General features: G+C 43.7%; 1 protein-coding gene across 3 annotated transcripts in view; it reads right to left on the bottom strand.

The window, feature by feature from the left end:
- The window catches only part of LOC134343842 (mitogen-activated protein kinase 4-like), a 117127-nt gene that overhangs the window by 73542 nt on the left and 20071 nt on the right, over positions 1-23514 (bottom strand). For all 3 annotated transcript variants that reach the window (XM_063042615.1, XM_063042616.1, XM_063042617.1), the window contains exon 3: positions 17244-18110. In XM_063042615.1, the coding sequence (XP_062898685.1) occupies positions 17244-17789 (546 nt within the window). In that variant the 5' untranslated portion in view covers positions 17790-18110. The remainder of the gene's footprint in view (positions 1-17243; positions 18111-23514) is intronic.

Here is a 23514-nt window from a genome sequence, read left to right as displayed (position 1 = left end):
CTTCTCTCTTATTAGCATTTTGAAAGTTTCTCCATTGTCTCTCTTATCTCTCTCATTAGCATCAATCCCGATAGCTTTGTTTGGCGTCACAGTAGATATTAAGAAAGAGGATGTGCAGGAGCTTTTGGAAAGCATCAAATTGGATAAGTCACTGGGACCGGATGAGATGTACCCCAGGCTACTGCGGGAGGCGAGGGAAGAGATTGCTGAACCTCTGGCGATGATCATTACATCATTAATGGGGACGGGAGAGGTTCCGGAGAATTGGAGGGTTGCGGATGTTGTTCCAATATTTAAGAAAGGGAGTAGAGATAGCCCAGGAAACTATAGACCAGTGAGTCTGACTTCAGTGGTTGGTAAGTTGATGGAGAAGATCCCGAGAGGCAGGATTTATGAACATTTGGAGAGGTATAATATGATTAGGAATAGTCAGCATGGCTTTGTGAAAGGCAGGTCATTCCTTACAAGGCTGATTGAATTTTTTGAGGATGGAACTAAAGACATTGATGAAGGAAGAGCAGTAGATGTAGTGTATATGGATTTCAGCAAGGCATTTGACAAGGTACCCCATGCAAGGCTTACTGACAAAGTAAGGAGGCATGAGATCCAAAGGGAAATTGCTTCCAGAACTGGCTTGCCCACAGAAGGCAAAGAATGGTTGTGGACAGGTCATATTCTGCATGGCGGTTGATCACCAGTGGAGTGCCTCAGGGATCTGTTCTGGGACCCCTACTCTTCGTGAATTTTATGACTTGGATGAAGAAGTGGAGGGATGAGTTAGTAAATTTGCTGATGACACAAAGATGGAGGTGTTGTGGATAGTGTGGAGGGCTGTCTGAGTTTACAGCGGGACATTAATAGGATGCAAAACTGGGCTGACAAGTGGCAGATGGAGTTCAACCCAGATAAGTGTGAGGTGGTTCATTTTGGTAGGTCAAATATGATGACAGAATATAGTATTAATGGTAAGGCTCTTGGCAATGTGGAGGATCAGAGGGATCTTGGGGACCGAGTCCATAGGATGCTCAAAGCTGCTGCGCAGGTTGACTCTCTGGTAAGAAGGCGTACGGTGTATTGGCCTTCATTAATCGTGGAATTAAATTTAGGAGCCGAGGTAATGTTGAATAGGACCCCGGTCAGACCCCACTTGGAGTACTGTGCTCAGTTCTGGCTGCCTCACTCTTGCAAGGATGTGGAAACCATAGAAAGCAAATATTCTCTTAGACACACTTCCTGCAATATTTTCAGGTTAGACATTTTTTTACAAAAAATACTTATCTAAGTTTCCATATATGCAAGAATCTGAGTTGTTGGATACTATTTTGAATATGACTCCTTTAGTGAGAGGTTCCATTGGTAGAATTTATAATTTATTTTTTCTACAAAAAGAGAACCTCTCACTAAAGATTAAACAAGACTGGGAGAGAGAACTTAATATGACCTTTGTTAATGAAGATTGGTTGCGAGTTTTGAAAATGGCCAATTCTTCTTCAATATGTGCCAATCACTGTTTAATTCAATTTAAAATTGTTCACTGTTATTATTTAACAAAGGAGAGACTATCCAAAATATTTCCTAACATAGACAACTAGGTGTAAAACTGAAGGACCCTTTTTGTCACATATGTTCTGGTCATGTTCTTCATTAAAATATTTTTGGAAATCTTTATTTTCTAACATTTCTAAAGCTCTGAAAATTAATTTACAACCTAATGCATTGACTGTCTTATTTGGAATAATTCCGCATCATATTCAGGGTATTTCATCTTCAGACCAACATGTAATTGCATTTGTCACATTGTTGGCAAGAAGGGCTACTGTATTTTATTGAAATGGAAAGATACCTCTGTCCCTACATTAATTCAAAGGTTTTTTCAAGTAATGTTATGTCTTAGCTTGGAAAAAATTAGAAGTAGAACTTTTGATCCTTGATTCCATTTTGAGAGAAGATGGGGCTTTTTTTGCCAAATATTATCATTTAATTTTAATTAACTTATATGGTTTCCTTCCAATCTTATTTTATATAAATGTGAATTGGCAGTTGATGATTTTTCTTCCTTATATATGCAGATGATTGTAAGACGTATTGCTCCAGGAGTTGGTTCCTAATGGGTTTTTCTCTCTTTTTTCTTCTTTTTCTTTTTCTTTGTCTTGTAGTTAGTGGAGTTTTTTTCTTTTAGTTAGTTGGGGTTCTCTTTTTTCCTTCTTTTCTTTATAAAAAATAATATTTTTTCATTATCATATATTATTCTTTTTTGATAGTTTTTTTTCAGCTTTATTAACTGTATATATATCAATTTGTTGAAGTCTTGTATCATTTTAAAGCTGTAGAAGATTATGTATCAATAAAAAATTTTAAAAATGAAAGAAAAGGTGCAGAGGAGATTTACAAATATCCTGGATTGGGGAGCATGCCTTATGAGAATAGGTTGAGTGAACTTAGCCTTTTCTCCTTGGAGCGACAGATGATGAGAAATGACCTGATAGAGGTGTATAAGATGATGAGAGGCATTGATCGTGTGGATGGTCAGAGGCTTTTTCCCAGGGCTGAAAGGGCTAACACAAGAGGGCAGAGCTTTAAGGTGCTTGGAAGTGGGTACAGAGGAGAGGTCAGGGGTAAATTTTTTTGCGCAGAGAGTGGTGAGTGCGTGGAATGGGCTGCTGGCGACGGTGGTGGAGGTGGATACGACAGGGTCTCTTAAGAGACTCCTGGACAGGTATATGGAGCTCAGAAAAATAGAGGGCTATGGGTAATCCTAGGTAATTTCTAAGGTAAGGACATGTTCGGCACAGCTCTGTGGGCCAAAGGGCCTGTATTGTGCTGTAGGTTTTCTATGTTTCTATGTTTCTTGAACCAACCCTCATCACTGCAGATCAGCAACACCATGACCATCATCATCATTATGTGCTGTGTTGTATGACTTGGGCGATCGTGACCAACCTGACCACCTTAAACTAAAATGGACTTTGTGAGTATTTTCAGAATCAGAGTCAGATTTGTTATCACTGACAGATGGGGCCAATGTCACCAATGCTGTGAAGTAGACAGACGAATGGTTAAAGAAGATCGACAAATCCGGACTTCTGGGTAAATTCAAGACCTGGCTGTACCAATACGGCATTCTGCCCAGGCTTCGCTGGCTCTTCACAATTTATGAGTTCCCCATAACTGCCGTAGAGGGCATCGAGTGGAAAACCAACAAGCACTTGCGGAGATGGTTGGGAATTCCCCCAAGCTTCTCTTCAGTGGGCCTCTACATTCGATCTGGGCAACTGCAGCTTCCCCTGTCATCTGTTGTGGAGGAATTCAAGGCGGCAAAATGCAGAGCCTTATTAAGCTTGAGAGATTCCAATGATGTCTTGGTAAAGCAGCAGGCATTACAACCAGATCTGGGCACAAGTGGGCAGCCAAAGTGGCTGTGGAGGAGGCAGTGTGTTCTCTGAAGCTGCGAGATATCATTGGCAACCCCTGCATCGGGCGGCAAGGCCTCGGCTCAGTTCACTTCCGGCAGTGGGGAAACGCAAGCATAAGGAACAGGCGAGACATGATACAGCCTGAAGCACGGATCTGTGAGGAAGAGAAGTGGATTTCAAAAGCAGTGGAACAAGGGTCCCAGGGTGCCTGAACAAAATGGGATCTGCCTAAGCGCAAGATCTCATGGGCAGAGTTATGGAGACTGGAGCCCTTCCGTATTTCCTTCCTCTTGCAATCTGTGTATGACACCCTTCCTTCATCATTACACCTGTACACATGGGGGATGAGAGAGGACCCGAACTGTAAGCTCTGTGGTCAAAAGGGGACACTGGCTCATATACTGTCCGGGTGTAAAACAGCTCTAACTCAAGGACGGTATAGGTGGCACCATGATAAGGTGCTTCTGGCTCTTGCTGACACACTAGAGTGAGAGAGATGCAAGAAGAGAACGGCTGGCACAGATTTGAGGAAAGCCATCACCTTCATCAAAGAGGGAGCCAGGCCTTTCGTAACCAAACAACCAAAGCCTAATCTGCTGCTAACAGCCAGGTCCTGGGAGATGAGGGTCGATGTGGGAAGGAGGTTGCAGTTCCCGGATGTGGTGCACACAACCCTACGTCCGGACATTGTACTGTGGTTAACGGAAGACAGGAAAATAATTCTGGACTGTGCCGTGGGAGGAGGGATGGGAAGAGGCCCACGAGAGAAAGGCCTTGAAGTACCAGCCCTTAGTGCAGGAGTGTAAAGACAAGGGATGGCAGGCATGGTTGTTCCCTGTGGCGATCGGTTGCAGAGGTTTCCCAGCCAAATCAGCATGGCGGCTGTTGTCAGCTCTGGGCCTGGACAAAAGGAGCAAAACACAAGCAGCTCATAGGATGGGGGAAGAGGCAGAACGAGCCTCTTGTTGGATTTGGAGTAGGCGAGAGGAGGAGAGCTGGAAGCCAGGAGCAGATGGGAAGTGATTTGGCCATCACTGCCGGCCCACCAACTGGAGAGTGTCGTGGTTAAGGGTCGAAACACTCTGTGACGGTTGGGAACCACCTGATGACATCTGCTCCTGGCTGAAGGCTACGGTTACCTAAAAAAGGTATCTGGAGAATGCACCCTAACAGGTGTATTTATTTGTTTGTGGCAGTAGTGTAATACGTATACTATAAATTGCAATAAAAATATATACTAAAAATTTGAATATGTAGTGCAAACAGAGAGAAAACTAGCGAGGTAGTGTTCAAGGGTTAATTCTCCATACAGAAATCTGATAGAAGAGAGGGAGAAGCTGTTCAAAAAACACTGAGTGTGTGTCTTCAGGCTCCGGTACCTCCTCCTTGATGGTAGTAATGAGAAGAGAGCATGTCCTGGGTGGTGATGGATCTAATTGTGTCTTTTTGTTTTGATTGTGTTTCCTTGTAAAAAATGTGTATAATTTATCTTTTATTTTTTTGTGAATGCTGCTTAAATGGAGCTATGTGTCCGAGGGGCTGCTGAAAGTAAGTTCTTCATTGCATCTGTGCACAGTATGACTTGTGCAGATGACAATAAACGACTTTGACCTTGACTTTGCTTATTGTGCCTGTCAAACTGAGGCTCTGTTGATAAATGATGGACTCGACCTTCAGTCTCATCCTTCACTAATTAGCCGTCTAATTTTAGCAAGAGGGTGCACGCAGCGTCATGTTTCTCCTGGAACAGATATCGCATCATTATTGTACCTTTAAAACCAGTTAAACAGCTACAATATACAACAGTAATTAAAGAATATCCAAATCATGCACAGAGTGGAAAGTTTTAAAGTCTGGAATAAGGTTGAAGGTAAGGACAACAAAGACGTGGTCACAGGAGGCAGAGGAGTGGCTAAGGGATTCTATTGCGTCATCGGACTGGGCAAAGACTCAGAGGATCTGAACGAATACGTCACGGGTGTCACGGACTTTATAAAGCCAGCAGTGGACGATTGTGTCCCCACACCATTATTCAGAGTCTTCCCTATCTAGAAGCCCTGGGTGAACCAAGAGATCCACAGCCCGCTGAGAACCACATTGGTGGTATTAGAGGTCCAGCATATTTGTGTGCTGCAGCACTTAATTCTTATTTGCAGTTATTTTGTAAATAACACTATTCTTAGCATCTCTGGTTAGATGCTAACTGCACTTCATTGGCTTTGTATCTGTACTCGGCGCAATGACAATAAAGTTGAATCTAATCTAATCTAATCTATGACCTCTGGAAAGCCATCTCACATGCAAAGTGGCAATTCCAGACCAAATATGAATCACAGAATCTTGATTAAGGAAAGAGGAGTTGTTTAAAAATAATCCTGTCACATTTCCCAAGATGCCCCAAGGCATTACTTTACAATGAATTACTTTCCAAGTGGACTCATTCTAGTTATGCAAATCTACAGGGTAGCTAACAATGTCCGTGGGCAGTACTGAGCAGTTTTTTTTTAGCTCATTACATTGCTGGATGCTCACGAGCCATTAAAACACTCCAGAGGAAGGACAGAGTGTTCAGTTACCATTCGAAAACCAGAAGGATTTTCCCGTGGCCCCACATGCACCAAAGTTTCCATACACTACCAGCCCTCATGTAACACTCCTCAACATCACCACCTGTGAATACAACCTTCCTGATTCTTTATTCAGACACAGCACAGTAACATGCCCTACAGGACCAACAAGCCTGCGCTGCCCGGGCCGGCTGGTGGCGCAACGACATCGGCGCCAGATCCAGGAGCGGAGGTACCCGGGTTCGAAACTAGTTGGATCCGCTCCCGAGTACGCTTTCCATCCGTGCCAGGTAGAGTGTCGAGATCGCAACTCGACCTCATAAAATAAAAGGGAAAATACTGTGAAAATGTCTGTGTGAGGAATGGCGTGTCACACAGTCTCTCGCTCGCTCCACGCCTTGTGAAAAGCCATGAAAAAGACATCATCACGGACGGACGCACGCACACGCACACACACAAGCACAGACTCGCACGCACGCAGGCACACGCCAAAAACAAGCCTGCGCTGCCCATTTACACCCATTAAACTACTAACCTATACATAGACTCAGAGAGTCATAGAAAACTGCAGCGCAAAAACAGACCCTTCGGTCCATCTAGACCATGCCGGACCATTTAAACTACCCACTCCCATCGACTTGCACCAGGACCATAGCCCCCCATACCCCGACTATCCAAACTTCTCTAAATGTTGAAATCGACCTCACATGCACGACTTATTCTGGAAGCTCATTCCACACTCTCACGACCCTCTGAGTGAAGCAGTTTCCCCTCAAGTTTCCCTTAATTTTTTTTTGCCTTTCGCCCATAACCCATGACCTTTAGTTGTAGTCCCACCCAACCTCAATGGAAAAACCCTATCAGTACCCCTCATAATTTTGTATACCTCTATCAAATCTCTTCTCAATCTTCTATGTTCCAAGGAATAAAGTCCTAACCTATCCAATCTTTCATTATAACCCAGGTCCCCCAGACCTGGCAACATCCTCATAAATTTTCCCAATACTTTTTCAACCTTATTTATATCTTTCCTGTAGGTAGGTGACCAAAACTTCTTTAGAATGTGAGGGGAAACAGGATTTACAAACTCCTTACGACTGAGGCAGGAATGGAATCTGGGTCACTGGCGCTGCGATGGCATTGTATTTATCACTATGGTACCATGCTGACATCAAAGGATCAGGGGTTGAGAGGCTAAACAGCTTTAAGTTCCTTGGCGCCCACATCACTGTGGACCTCACGTGGTCTGTACACACCAGCTGTGTGGTGAGAAAGATACAACAGTGCCTCTTTCACCTCAGATGGTTGAGGAAGTTTGGTGTGGGCCCCCAAATCCTAACAACTTTCGACAGGGGCACAATTGAGAGCATCCTGACTGGCTGCATCACTGCCTGGTATGGGAACTGTACTTCCCTTGATTGCAAGGTTCTGCAGAGAGTGGTGTGGACAGCCCAGCGCATCTGTAGATGTGAACTTCCCACTATTCAGGACATTTACAAAGACAGGTGTGAAGAAAGGGCCCAAAGGATCATTAGGGACCTGAGTCACCCCAACCACAATCTACTCCAGCTGCTACCATCCGGGAAACGGTACGTTGTGTTTTACAGGATTGCTTTTTTACTTATATTAATTTTGGGTACTTTTGATGTTCTTTTATTGTGTTATCTATGCTTATTGTGACATTCTAAATCTCCTCAATCTCCTCATGAAGAACAGCTGCTGGCGTGCCTTCGAATTGCATCAATATCTTGGGTCTAGGATAGATCTATAAAAGCCAGGACCAATGCTCTCCGGGACAGCTTCTTCCACCAGGCCATCAGACTGATTAACTCGCACTGATTTGAGAGTATTTCTATGTTACATTGACTGTTCTATTTATTATAAATGACTATGATTGCACATTGCACACTTAGATGGAGAGATTTTTACTCCTCATGTATGTGAAGGATGTAAGAAATAAAGTCAATTCAATTCAATAAAATACAAGCAGACAATTAATTGTTAAACTGTAAAGAAAATAACAATTAAACCGTCTATTCTAAGAATTAAACACACAGGTCCAACAATCAAACCCTTCCCTCCTACATAACCCTCCATTTTTCTTTCATCCACATGGCTATATGAGAGTTTCTTAAATGTCCACAATGCATCTGCCTCTACCACCACCCTGGCAGGGCATTCCACGCACCCACCACTCTCTGTGTAAAAACCTTACCACTGAAATCCTCCCTACACTTTCCTCCAGTCACCTTAAAATTACGACCCACCCAGCCAACACACTTCTCGTCCCTCTTCCCTCCGGGAGAAGGCTCAGGAGCTTGAAGACTCGTACGGCCAGATTTGGGAACAGCTTCTTTCCAACTGTGATAACGACTGCTGAACGGATCCTGACCCGGATCTGGGCCGTACCCTCCAAATATCCGGACCTGCCTCTCAGTTTCTTGCACTACCTTACTTTCCCTTTTCTATTTTCTATTTATGATTTATAATTTAAATTTTTACTATTTACTATCGATTTGTAATCCAGGGAGTGGGAAGCGCAGAATCAAATATGGCTGTGATGATTGTACGCTCTAGTATCAATTGTTTGGCGACAATAAAGTGAAGTATTATGTCCCAACATATTCACTATTTCTGCCCTGAAAAGAAAGGTCTCTGGCTATCCACTTGACCTATTCCACTCATTATCTTGTACACCTCTATAGTCATGAATCATTTGCCTTCACTCCAAAGAGAAAAGCCCTAGCTCACTCAACCTGTCCTCATAAAATATGCTCTCTGGTCCAGTCAGCATCCTGGTGAATCTCCTCTGCACCCTCTCTAAAGCTTCCATATCCTTCCTATTATCATATTCTTGTGTAATTTATAGTCTCTGTGTTGTCTGCACCTATGTGGCTGTGATGCTGCTGCAAACAAACCTTTCGTTGTACTTTTACCTCACTGAACTTCAGCATGTCAATGATAAACCCAACTTGACAATAGACTTTACTTGGACCATGCACTTGTTTACATCAATCACTCTCCGAAGATCTGCAAGGAAAATCTTTCACTGACTTCACGAAGAACACAACATAGCTCTGGGCTTGCACTTACTGGAGTTTAGAAGAATGAGAGGGGATCTCATTGAAACTTGTCGAATATTGACAGGCCTAAATAGAGTGGACATGGAGAGGATATTTCCTATAGTGGGAGAGTCTAGAACCAGAGGGCACAGCTCAGGAGAGAGGGGCATCAATTTAGAACAGAGATGAGGAAGAATTTCTTTCTCAGAAGGTGATGAATCTGTGGAATTCATTGCCACAGAAAGCTGTGGAGGCCAAGTTATCGAGTATTTTTAAGGCAGAGGTTGATTGGTTCTATATTTCTAGATTGGTTCTAGGGTGGGAAAGGTTATGGGGAGAAGGTGGGAAAATAGGGTGGAGGGGGATAATAAATCAGCCATGAATGAATACTGGAGCAGACTTGATGGGCCAAATGGCCTAATTCTGCTCCTCTGTCTTTTGGTCTTATATCTGAAGATCTATCCAAGACCCAAGATATTGATGCAATTAGAGGGCACGCCAGCTTCATGAGGAGATTGAGGAGATTTAGAATGTCACAATAAGCATAGATAACACAACTAAAAAAATCAAAAATACCCAAAATTAATATAAATAAAAAAGCAATCCTGTAAAACACAACGTACAAGCAACGATTTTATACATAGACAGATTGTATTTACCTAAAGTGGCACCAGGCCATGTGTATCTTGTGGTGATTGGGGATGTGGAGGGGTGGGTTAGTGGGTGGTGTTGAACTGCCTGACAGCTTGGGGGAAATAACTGTCTTTGAGTCTAGTGGTCCTGGAGTGGATGCTGTGCAGATTAGGAAGCTTAGAAAAGATTAAAGATCAAAGGTTAGCTTTATTTATCACATGCACAGTACAACGGAACATCAAGACATACAGTGAAATGCATTGTCTGTGTCGAGGCAGATCAGTGAGGATTGTGATGGGCACCCGCCAGTGTTGTCATGCATCTGACACCAATGTAGCATGCTTACAACTTCCTAACTCTAACATGTATGTCTTTGGAATATGGGAGGAAAGCTGAGCACTTGGAGGAAACCCCAGTGGTCATGGTGAGAATGTACAAACTCCTTACAGACAGTGGCAGAATTGAACCTGGTCACTGTCGCTGTAATAGCATTATGCTAACCACTACATTACTATGTTACCCCAAAAGCTAGTGGAGCTAGTGGGCTGGTTGCCACAGTAACGTATTGGTTCACACAAAGCTGTTACAGCTCAGGGGTATCAGAGTTCGAAGTTCAATTCCAACGTCATCTGTAAGGAGACCGTACGTTATCCCCTTGGAATGTGTGGGTTTTCTCTGGGTTCTCCGGCTTCCTTTCATGGTCCAAAGACGTATCTGGTTAGTAGGTTAATTGGTCATTGTAAACTGTCCAGTGATTATGCTAGGATTAAATTGGGGGTTGCTGTGTGCGATGGCTCACTGGGCCAGAAGGGCCTACTCTGTACTGTATCTCTAAATAAATTAAAATAAAATCCAGGTTTGCATTAATTTGCTTTGCCTTGGTATCTTTAGGTGGATGCTTTCCTGGTGTCATGGATTATTGATTACCTGACTGGCAGACCACAGTACGTGTGCTTGCAACACTGTGTGTCAGACAGAGTGATCAGCAGCACTGGGGCTCCACAGGGGACTGTCTTGTCTCCCTTTCTCTTCACCATTTACACCTCGGATTTCACAAAGTCTGCATCAGAGTCTTGCCATCTTCAGAAGTTTTCTGATGACTCTGCCATAGTTGGATGCATCAGCAAGGGAGATGAGGCTGAGTACAGGGCTACGGTAGGAAACTTTGTCACATGGTGTGAGCAGAATTATCTGCAGCTTATTGTGAAAAAGACTAAGGAGCTGGTGGTGGACCTGAGGAGGGCTAAGGCACCGGTGACCCCTGTTTCCATCCAGGGGGTCAGTGTGGACATGGTGGAGGATTACAAATACCTGGGGATACGAATTGACAATAAACTGGACTGGTCAAAGAACACTGAGGCTGTCTGCAAGAAGGGTCAGAGCCGTCTCTATTTCCTGAGGAGACTGAGGTCCTTTAACATCTACCGGACGATGTTGAGGATGTTCTCGGAGTCTGTGGTGGCCAGTGCGATCATGTTTGCTGTTGTGTGCTGGGGCAGCAGGCTGAGGGTAGCAGACACCAACAGAATCAACAAACTCATTCATAAGGCCAGTGATGTTGTGGGGATGGAACTGGACTCTCTGACGGTGGTGTCTGAAAAGAGAATACCATCCAAGTTGCATGCCATCTTGAACAATGTCTCCCATCCACTACATAATGTACTGGGTGGGCACAGGAGTACATTCAGCCAGAGACTCATTCCACTGAGATGCAACACTGAGCGTCATAGGAAGTCATTCCTGCCTGTGGCCATCAAACTTTACAACTCCTCCCTTGGAGGGTCAGACACCCCGGTCCTGGACTTATTTCCTGGCATAATTTACATATTATTATTTAATTATTTATTGGTTTATATTGCTATATTTATACTCTGTTATTGGTTGGTGCAACTGTAACAAAACCAAATTTCCCTCGGGATCATTAAAGTATGTCTATGACTATGACTATTTACATCTTCACACATGTTACAGAAATAGAAGTTGTTATGTCATTCAAAGTTGGTAATAGTCTCAAACATTAACTACACTGTTACTGTTACTGTGTTCTAAGGTTCTCAGCACATTTTTGTTAATGACTTAACAGAAAGGCTCTGCAATGGGTAGTCAAAACTGCCCAATACATTACCGGCACCAGCCTATCCACCATCAAGGACATATATAACCATAACCATATAACAATTACAGCACGGAAACAGGCCATCTCGGCCCTTCTAGTCCGTGCTGAACTCTTACTCTCACCTGGTCCCACCAACCTGCACTCAGCCCATAACACTCCATTCCTTTCCTGTCCATATATCTATCCAATTTAACTTTAAATGACAACATCGAACCTGCCTCAACCACTTCTACTGGAAGCTCGTTCCACACAGCCACCACTCTCTGAGTAAAGAAGTTCCCCGTCATGTTACCCCTAAGCTTTTGCCCCTTAACTCTCAACCCATGTCCTCTTGTTTGAATCGCCCCCACTCTCAATGGAAAAAGCCTATCCACGTCAACTCTACCTATCCCCCTCATAATTTTAAATACCTCTATCAAGTCCCCCCTCAACCTTCTACGCTCCAAAGAATAAAGACCCAACTTGTTCAACCTTTCTCTGTAACTTAGGAGATGAAACCCAGGCAACATTTTAGTAAACCTCCTCTGTACTCTCTCAATCTTATTGACATGTTTCCTATAATTCAGTGACCAGAACTGCACACAATACTCCAAATTTGGCCTTACCAATGCCTTATACAATTTCAACATTACATCCCATCTCCTATACTCAATAGGACGTTAATAAAGGCTAGCATACCAAAAGCTTTCTTCATCACCCTATCCACATGAGATTCCACCTTCAGGGAACTATGCACCATTATTCCTAGATCCCTCTGTTCTACAGAATTCAATAATATAATATAATTCAATAGTTCCACTTAATATCAGAGAATGTATACAATGGACACCCTGAAATTCTTGTTCTTCACAGACATACAGAAACAGAAGAGTGCCCCAAAGAATAAGTGACAGTAAAAACATTAGAACCCCAAAGCCCCCCGTACTCCCCCCTCCCACGCACAAGGAGCAGCAAAGCATCAACCCTCCCCCCCCGCATACTTCAGCAAAAACCATCAGCACCCTCCACCCACCAAGCAAGCAACAGCAAAGCCCCCCAAGAAAGACCATGATCTGCAGTACAACAAAAACAAATTGTTCACTTGACAATTCATGTCACAGGCTCTCTCTCTTCTCAATAAAGGGACAGACAGGCGTCACCCTTTTACACTATAAAGGATATAGATATATATAGAAAGGTGCTGGAAAAGGGCTAGTAACATCATGAGCCACCCTGCTCATGGACTGTTTGTCCAGTACCATCAGAGAGGAGGCTCCATAACATCCACGCCAGGACCACCGGACTCAAGAACAGTTACTTTTCCCATGCAGTAAGGCTGATCAAAACCTCCGCCCACTATCTCCACTACTACATAATTATTTCTCATCAGACAACTTATATACAACCTTTGTGTCACTTAATGGATATACAATCAATCTATCCTATGTGTTGATATTTATTGTGTGTTTTTGTAATTATTATTGTTTTTCATCTTTTGTGTTTTTTGTGCTATTTTGGATCCAGAGTTACAATAATTTCATTCTCCTTTATACTTGTGTACTGAAATGACATTAAACAATCCTGAATCTTGAACCTTAATGGTAAAAAAAACCTGTTACTTTATTGGCTAAGATTAAGAAAATATTGGAACTTGCAACTGACCTGTGTTTTAATTTGAAGGAACTAGCGGACTAATAAAATTGCTCCCCTACCCCTGTTAGCACAGCCCCTCACCCCAACCAAAAGACTCGGAAACAGCAGATGGAGATCAGTCCAGACCAACGTGAGGTACCACAAAAACAGATTTCACAGCATATGTCAGTGACAATAAACCTGCTTCTGATTCCAAAAGGTCAAAATAAACTCCAGCATTTCTTCCAAGATTTCCAGTATCCGCAGAATCTCTTGTGTTGAAGGTAATGGATGGATAGAGTCATAGAATACCACTGCACAGGCACAGAAACAGGCCCTAGTCTGTGCTGAACTAGTAATCTGCCTGGTGCCATCGAACTGAATGTTGAAATCGAACACACATCCACCACTTCTGCTGGCAGCTTGTTCCGCACACTCACCACCTGGTGAATGACGAACTTACCCTCCTATGTTCCCTTTAAACATTTCACCTTTCACCCTTAACCCATGACCTCTAGTTCTAGTCTCACCCAACCTTGGTGGAAAAAGCCTGCTTGCATTTCCCTTATCCATACCCTTGATAATTTAGTACAGTACACCTCTATAAAATCTCGCCTCAATCTTCTTTGCTTGAGGGAATCAAGTCCTAACCTGTTCAACCCTTCCCTATAACTCAGGAGCACAACTTTCAGCAACACCCTTGTAAATGTTGTCTGCATTCTTTTAACCCTATTGACATCTTTCTTGTTGGTAGGTGATCAGAACTACACACTATATAGCGGGGTTTAATTTACACCCATATCAGCCATCATCTCATTGAATTCTAGTTATCTCGAGAGGCCTCAGCAAATTAGCATAATCCACACCCAGAGGACATTGACAGATTGGGGGAATGGGCAAAAAAGAGGCAGATGGAATACAGTGTGGGGAAGTGTATACAATAGTTGAGGCGTCACTTAGCAGCAGTTTAAAACTTCGGTCTGGCCACATTTGGAGCTAGTGTCCTGGTGTAATCACAACGACTTGGTGCTGAACACACTCAAAATCATGGGGCAGCATGTCGACTTCAGGGGACTTGTGTCTCCTTTCCACCCACTCATCATCAGCAATTCTACAGTTAGCGCTGTCTCAACACTCAGGGTCCTGGGCATTATTATCTCACAGGACCTCATGTGGGAGAACCATATTCCTTCATTAATGAAAAGGCTCAGCAGAAGATGCACTAATTGCAGCATTTGGTAAAATTCCACCTTGCCCAGAACGTACTGGTGTAATTCTATGCTGCCATCGTAGAGAGCATCCTTACGTCAGCCATTACTGCCTGGTTTGGAGAAGCATCCTCTCACAGTGTACAAAAACAACAGCAACCTGTCAGGTCAGCAGAAAAGGTCATTGTCTGCAGTCTCCCATCACTGCAGGACTAGTATGTGCCCAGGACAAAGACGCAGGAAGGAAAATCATTGCAGACACAATTCACTCAGCAAACTTCCTTTTCCAAAAGTTCCCTTCTGGAAAGCACCACAGGCTTATTAAAACAAAAACTTTACACCATCATAAAAGTTTCTTCCCCCAGCCAGTTGATCTGATTAATCATTCTAGTTATCTGAAGAGCACTCTAAGTACTTAAACCACTTTTTGTAATGCTTTTTACATTGTAAATACATGCTGGTATTTATGTATTTATGCATATTTTATTCCATATCTGTACTCTAACCTCCAACTTTATTTTTGATATAACTGTTGAATTGTTGAAGAGATGTAGTCATAGATTCTTAGAGTACTACAGCACAGAAACAGGCCCTTTAGCCCATCTAGTCTGTGCTATACTATTAATCTGCCTAGTCTTACCGACCTGTAGCAGGACCATCATTCTCCATACCCCTCCCATCAATGTACTTATCCAAACTTCTTTTAAATGCTGAAATCGAATCCACATCCGCCACTTCAGTTGGCTGCTCATCCCACACTCTCACCATCCTCTGAGTGAAAAAATTCCCCCTCATGTTCCCCTAAACATTCTCTCCTTTCACCCTTAAACCATGACCTCTAGTTCTAGTCTCACACTCAACCTCAATGCAAAAACAAACAAGGGAAAACCTGCAGAGGCTGGAAATCCAAGTAACACACACAAAATGGTGGAGGAATTCAGCAGGCCAGGCAGCGTCTATGGAAAAGAGTAGAATCAACGTTTGAGGTCGAGACCCTTTGGCAGGTAGGACTGTTGCCTGGCCTGCTGAGTTCTCCAGCATTTTGTGTGTGTTGCTCAGTGGAAAAAGCCTGCTTCTATTTACCCTATTTATACCCCTCATTACTTTGATACCTTTATGAAAACTGAACTCCCTTTACTCCAGGGAGTGAAGCCCTAACTGATTCATCCTTTCCCTATAACTCAGGTCCTCAATTCCCAGCAACATCCTTGTCAATTTTCTCTGCACCCTTTCAGTCTTTACTGACATCCTCCTGTAGGTAGGTGACCAGAACTACACACAATACTCCAAAGTGGGTCTTATGGTTGTTTTACACAACTTCAGCTGCTGTGCTCTGATATATGAAGGCCAACGTGCCAAAAGCTCTCTTTACAACTCTATCTACCTGTGATGCAACATTCAAGGAATTAAGAAATTTTGTATTCCCAGATCTGTTCTATCACACTTTTCAGTGCCCTACTGCTCATTGGTTTGTCTTCCCAAAGTGCAACATCTCAAATTGTCTAGTGTAGACTATGATTACTTTATCATTTCCTGTCTGTCACCTGATGTATAAACACCCTGTGCGTAGCATCACGTTATGGACGTACAGTCAATCTATGTTTATTAGCTGTCTTATAAGATCATGAGACCATAAGATATAGGAACAGAATTAGAGCATTTGACTCATTGAGTCAGCTCCACCATTTCATCATGACTGATCCAATTTTCTTCTCTTCCCTTCTCCCGGTATCCCTTCATGCCCTGACCAATCCCCAATCTCCTACCTTCTCCCTGTCTCCCTTCATGCCCTAACCAATCCCCAATTTCCTGCCTTCTCCCCATATCCCTTCATGCCCTGACCAATCCCCAATCTCCTGCCTTCTCCCCGTCTCCCTTCATGCCCTGACCAATCCCCAATCTCCTGCCTTCTCCCCATATCCCTTCATGCCCTGACCAATCCCCAATCTCCTGCCTTCTCCCCATATCCCTTCATGCCCTGACCAATCCCCAGTCTCCTGCCTTCTCCTCGTCTCCCTTCATGCCCTAACCAATCCCCAATTTCCTGCCTTCTCCCCGTATCCCTTCATGCCCTGACCAATCAGGAACTTGTATACTGTACCTATACATAGAAGGAACAACTTCTTTCCCTCTGCCATTAAATTACTGAACGGACATTGAACTCATGACATTACCATGACATTACCTCATTACTTATTTAATTCTTTAATGAAAAAATATATTACTGTAAATTACAGTTGTTATTATGTATTACAATACAACAAATTTCACAACATGTCAGTGATATTAAGCCTGATTCTGATTGGAATTGTGTGTGTGTATATATAAAATTAAATAAATTTTTAAAAAGTATATATATATATAGTGTTCTTAGTGTTATTATCTTATTGCGGAACCCCATCATATTGTGTGTAGTTCTGCAAGGGATCTGGGGTAACAATTTTTCCATTCTCCTTTACACTTGTGTATTAGAATTGACATTAAACAATCTTGAATATTGTAACTTGAATTAAACAATTTTGATTAAATTGCTTCTGCCAGTTGACTCTACTGTCTGCTCAGTTTGGAGACAATTATATCACTGCCATTCCATCCTCATTCAACAAACAAATAAGTTTAAAACATGAACTTACTTTATGGGAGTAGTGTGGATCCACAATCCTCGCCAATCCAAAGTCCCCAATTTTCAACACCAGGTCTTCGGTATTGATGAAGATATTGGCCGGCTTTAGGTCTCGGTGCAGTATGTTGGCTGAGTGTATGTACTTAAGTCCTCGAAGCAGCTGGTATATGAAGAGCTTGGCGTGCTCCTCCGAAAGGGGTCCCTGTTCCAAGAGGCGAGCAAGGTCAGTGTCCATGTGTTCTTGGACAATATAAACCACACTCAACCGATAAATGTCTTGAGGTATATCGCTTCCCTTGGGACCCAGAACCTCAAAAACCTTTACAATGTTGTCATGATCCAATCGCCGGATAATCTTGATCTCCCGCAGAGCGTGCTTGAGGCTTCGGGCGTCACTAATAGTGATCTTTTTCACTGCGACTTTTCGGTAGCTTTGGCTGTCGATGGCTGCAAAGACCAGTCCATTGGCGCCATAACCCAGAGGCTGCAAGTCAATGTAGCGAGCACCTAGGTCAAATCCGTGGACATGGGTGACACAGACAAAATTCTCAGCCATTTCCCTAGTCACAGTGGACCTTGATCTTTATTTTCATCCGAAAAATTATTAGATTTTTTTTTCCTCTCAATGATCAGTTAGGCAAACTATACAGTCCCCCGTCAAAGAGGATTAACTTCTGGTCAGCATGGCTTCAGAGGACTTTCTAGGGATGTTGAGCGCCTGCTGGAATTCTCATGGTGGCTTGCAATAACAGAGCAGACACGTGCCTGTCTTCCTCAGCTCCGTAACTGCACCGAACAGCCCACTGAGAGATGTACTGCTGTTTATATCTGCCGTGTTACAGCAACAGCTGAACCTTAATCCAATCTGAGGCTCTTCCTGAAAGAGAAAAATAGTTCAATAGAAAATTTCCAAAGGCTTTCCATTATTGTACCTGAAATTTCTTCAATAACATCAAGCAGTTAAAATAATGGCCCAGGAATGGGAACATGTAGCAACATCTCACAGTCTGTCTGGATAGCTTCCAAGATGACAGCATGAAAATTTATTCCTACAACTTGCAGTAATTTCTCACCCCTCCTCCTTCTCTCTTTTCCATTCCCCATTCTGGTTTCCCTCTCTTCTGGTCACCTGCCTCTGGTTTCCCTCTTCCTTCCCTTCCTCCACTCTCCTGTCGATCAGATTCCTTCTTCTTCGGCCCTTTCCTTCTTCCACTTATCACCTCCCAGCTTCTCACTTCATCCCTGCCCAGCAACCTCTCACTTTCCCCCTCATCTGGTCTCACCAACCTCTTGCCAGCTTAGACACCTTCCTCTCCTCCCTCCTTATTCTGGCTCCCCCCTTCCCGCTTCCTTTCCAGTCCTGATGAGGGGTACTACTACTACGTCGACTCAGGCCTAGGGGGCCGGCGTCGGGGACGTTGACGGACTCTCCACGTCTCCCTCTCCCTCATCAGTGTGTTCAGTTCATCTACATTAGCCGTGCCGCTGTCTTCTAGGAGCGTGTTGATCATAGTCTTGGGAGGGTGCCCAGGGTTCATCCTCCCGTGCTTGGGCTCCCATATGATGACTAGGCTGGCAGGTAGCTCGGGGTGGCGTAGACAGTGCCCCGCTAGTTGCAGTCTTCTCGCCTTGATTTTAGTGGTGAGCATTGGTAGGCTGTCATAGAGCTCAACGTTCGTCATGTGTTGCTGCCAACTCACGTCAAGAGCCATCCGGAGCATTCGTGTATAGCAACCATCTAGAGACTTCCGCATCGTCTTGGTGAGTGTCCACGTCTCGCATCCGTACGTGAGAATGGACTCTGTGACTGCTATGAAGATCCTCTTTTTAAGCCCTCTGGTCAGGTTCCATTTTGATGAGGGGTCTTAGATTGAAACACCGACTGTTTATTCCACTCCACTGCCAGTTCCTTAAGGTTGTGATACCCAGGGGAGGTAGTGGGGATAAACCCCCACTATCTATTAAATGCTCCCAATGGGCGTGCGTCTCAAATAGCCTCTGACAACCAAGCTCAGCTGCTGGCTTCACGTGTGGCTTAGCTCCTAAGCCCAATGGAACCATTTCTACTGGTAGGAGCAGGGGCATGGACGGGTTACTGGTGCCTCAAAAACCAGTCACTTCAGCAGATAGGACTCGTCAGCCATGGTTGGCAGCTCACATCAGCGAAGGAAAACTCTGATCTCAAATCTCAGCTGCCTTGTGGCTGCACCCACTCATGGGGAGCATTCCAAGAGTAAACCCTGAGAAAATATCTGGAGCTGGAGTCCCTAAGACAGTCCTACGTTGAATTCAACGCTGACTGGCAAATCCTGTGACACTGCTGGTGCCAAACTGTATCACTCTCCGCCACTCCTTTCGATTCATCAGCTGCATTGGAGGGGGGGAGGCTGCTGCATGGGGTACAGCTCACTCTCCATGTCGTACTGCCCTGGTTTACGTACTGGCAGTGCTGCACCAACAATGTAGACAACTAGGACACAACATCCATGGTCGACTCGGACCAACGGAAGGCCTCAACAGATGCTACTTGACTGGTTGCGCTCCCCCAGCGTGTTGTGCTTGTTACTCGGGATTCCCAGCATCTTCAGAATCTCTTGTGTTCATGTGGTCCCCTTTCCTTTGGGCCCTCTGGGAGTTTTGGGCCGACTGGAGTTTTGATCAGGATTTCTGACTGCGTTATGTCAGTTTGCCTCAAGCCACTCGTCAAATTGAATTGCCGTTTTCTACTTGCTGGCAGTAAGGGGGTTAATTAAGAAGGCACAGGAAGGAGAAGGCCATTCTGCCTCTTGTGCCTGTTCTATCCTTCAGTAGGTTTATGACCGCAGCTCCATTTTCCCACATTAATTCAACATTTCAGGATCAGCTTCTACCCTTCCACTGTTAGATTTCTGAACGGTCCGTGAACACTGTCTCACTATTCCTCATTTGCAATTTAATCATTTGTAAATCATAGTTTTCTTATGTCTTGCATTGTACAGCTGCCACAAAACAAATTTTGCAACAAACACTCAGTGGCCAGTGAGTGTACGTTCATGGTCTTCTGCTGCTGCAGGCCATCCGCTGCAAGGTTCCACCTGCTGTACGTTCAGAGATGTTCTTCCGCACACCACTGTTGTAACGTGTGGTTATTTGAGTTACTGCCGCCCTCCTGGCAGCTTGATCCAGTCTGGCCATTCTCCTTTGGCCTCTCTCGTTATCAAGGCGTTTACACCCACAGAACTGCTGCTCACTGGATGTTTATTGTTTCTCGCACCATTCTCTGTAAACTCTTGTGTGAGACTGTTGTGTGTGAAAATCCCAGGAGATCAGCAGCTTTTGAGATACTCAAACCACCCCGTCTGGCAACTACAATCCTTCCACGACCAAAGTCATTTAGATCACATTTCTTTCCCCATTCTGATGTTTGACCTGAACAACAACCAAACCTCTTGACCATGTCTGCATATTTTATGTATTGAGTTGCTGCCAGATGATTGGCTGATCAGATATTTTCAGGGGTACAGGTGTACCTAATAAAGTGGCCACTGTGTGTATGCCACTAATAAATCTGATTTTGATAAGCCATTTCCCTCAATTCACTTAATATTTAAAGTCTATCATTCTTGTTCTTGAATAAGCACAAGACTGCTCCATTCCCATACCTCTTGAATGGCAAATTCCAAAGGCTCACCGCCCTCTTTATGAAGTTATGTATTTCCAGATCTGCACAAAATGGCCAACCTGTGATTTAGTGATTATCTCAACATACTACAGAAAGCATCCTATCTGAATGCATAAAAAGGTTGTCATGGCAACTGCTCTGCTCATGACTGCAGGAAACTGCAGAGATGAAGATAAAAGATAAGCATTAAAGACAAAGAATAAAGATTAAAGAAATGATTAGCATTATTTGCCACGTGCATAGCGAAACATCGAAACATACAGTGAAATATGTTGCTTACATCAGCGACCAATGCAGACTGAGGCTTGTGCTGGGGGCAGCCCGCAAGTGTCGCCATGCTTCTGGCGCCAACATAGCACGTCCACAACTTACTAACCCTAACCCATATGTCTTTGGAATCTAGGAGGAAACTAGACAACATACAGTCTCCTTACAGACAGCAGTGACACTTGCGGGCTACCCCAGCGCAATGTTCGCTGATTTGACACAAGACAACATGTTTCACTGCATGTTTCAATGTTTTTGATGCACATGTGACAAATGAAGCGAATCCTTTTATTTGTCCACGTACTACCTCAAAGGCCCTTTATAATGAATGGACCTGTATGAATTTAGATTATTTAGATTATGAAGACACGCAGTCCTCTTTTATTGTCATTTAGTAATGCATGTGTTAAGAAACGATACAATATTTCCTCTGGTGTGATATCACAAAACACAGGACAGACCAAGACCGAAAAAAACTAACAAAACCACATAATTATAACATATAGTTACAACAGTGCAACAATACCATAACTTGATGAAGAAGTCCATGATAACAGTAAAAGTTCAAGGTCTCTCAAATGTCCCACATCTCACGCAGACAAAGAGAAGGAAGAAAAACTCTCCCTGCCATGCCGACCACGGTCCGACTCTGAGTCATCCGAAAACTTCGAGCTCTGATCAGCTCTCCGACACCGAGTACTGAGCACCATCTCTATCTGAATGATTCAACCTCCAACAGCAGGCAAAGCTGGGGATTTTGAGGCCTACCCTCTGAAAGATTCCCGACCACGCAGTAACGACAGCAGCGAACGAGTGTTTCAGAAATTTTTCCGGGTGTTCCTCTGTGCTTTCACGTCCATCTTCATCAAATCAGAATTGTCCATGGCCCCTAATTAACGGGTACAATATCATTTTTCATCAGAGGGCCGCGCACGTGCGGCGTGCTGCTTCTCTTCTCCTCCCGAATGGTGTGCAGACCAACCTTTTCTCTGCACACTGGTAAATATGACAATAATAAACCAACAAGCCAAGTTAAACAGAACATAAACATTACAACACAGTACAGGTTTTTCGGCCCAAAATGTTGTGCCAACCTTTGAGCCTACTCTGAGATCAATCTAACCCTTCCCTATTACATAGCCCTCTATGTTTCTATCATTCATGTAAAACAGAATGAAATGGAACAGAATAGAACTTTATAGTCATTGCTCGAGACAACAAGATTGCGGTGCTACTCCAGTCTGTGCAAAACAGATATTTATAATGCATGCAGTATGGCTTAATTAAAAACAAAAATCCCCATATTTACCTGCAACAGGTGACTGAGAGTCCATAACACTCAAAGGTCATTGGCAAGCCGTGGTGTAGCGTTATTCAGCTATACAACAGCTCGTGGGAAGAAACTGTTGGCTCTCTTGGCTAAGATGTTTCTGTATCTCCTACCAGATGGCAGGAGATTGCACAGACGGTGTCTGGGACGGGCTGGGTCTTTAATGGTGTTACGAACATGCCATAGGCATCAAGAGTTGTGGGTTGTCTCCTGGTTCGTTAGTTGAGCCCCAGTGATGTGCTGAGCCGTCTTAATCACCCATTGGAGTCCTTTGTGATCTGTACCTATCTAAGAGTCTCTTAAATGTACCTAATGTATCTCCCTCTGCCACCACCCCAGCAGGGTGTTCCACGCACCCACCACTCTCTGTGTAAAAAACCTACCTCTGACATCCCACTATATCTTCCTCCAACCACCTTAAAATTATGTTTCCTGGTATTAGCCATTTCTGCCCTGGGGGAGAAAAAATCTCTGGCTATCCATTTGATCTTGGCCTCTTATCATCTTGTACACTTCCATCAGTGACCTCTCATTCTCCTTCACTCCAATAAGAGCCATTAACATTTCCCTTCTAAGTGTATGGTGCACTTGCAAATAATATACAATACATTACTGTGCCAAATCCTTAGGCACATATTTGTAGCTAGAGTACCTAAGACTTTTGCACAGTACTGTAGTAATTTTATGTATTATTTCTCATAGGTGGATAGGGTAGTTAAGAAAGCTTATGGGGTGTTAGCTTTCATTAGTCGAGGGATAGAGTTTAAGAGTCGCGATGTAATGATGCAGCTCTATAAAACTCTGGTTAGGCCACACTTGGAGTACTGTGTCCAGTTCTGGTCACCTCACTATAGGAAGGATGTGGAAGCATTGGAAAGGGTACAGAGGAGATTTACCAGGATGCTGCCTGGTTTAGAGAGTATGCATTATGATCAGAGATTCAGGGAGCTAGGGATTTACTCTTTGGAGAGAAGGAGGATGAGAGGAGACATGATAGAGGTGTACAAGATAATAAGAGGAATA

Source organism: Mobula hypostoma, chromosome 3, assembly GCF_963921235.1.
Source record: "Mobula hypostoma chromosome 3, sMobHyp1.1, whole genome shotgun sequence".
In the NCBI taxonomy this organism is placed as follows: domain Eukaryota; kingdom Metazoa; phylum Chordata; class Chondrichthyes; order Myliobatiformes; family Myliobatidae; genus Mobula; species Mobula hypostoma.
The sequence above is the reverse complement of the archived record's forward strand: the minus strand, read 5'-3'. Positions and strand labels throughout refer to the sequence as shown.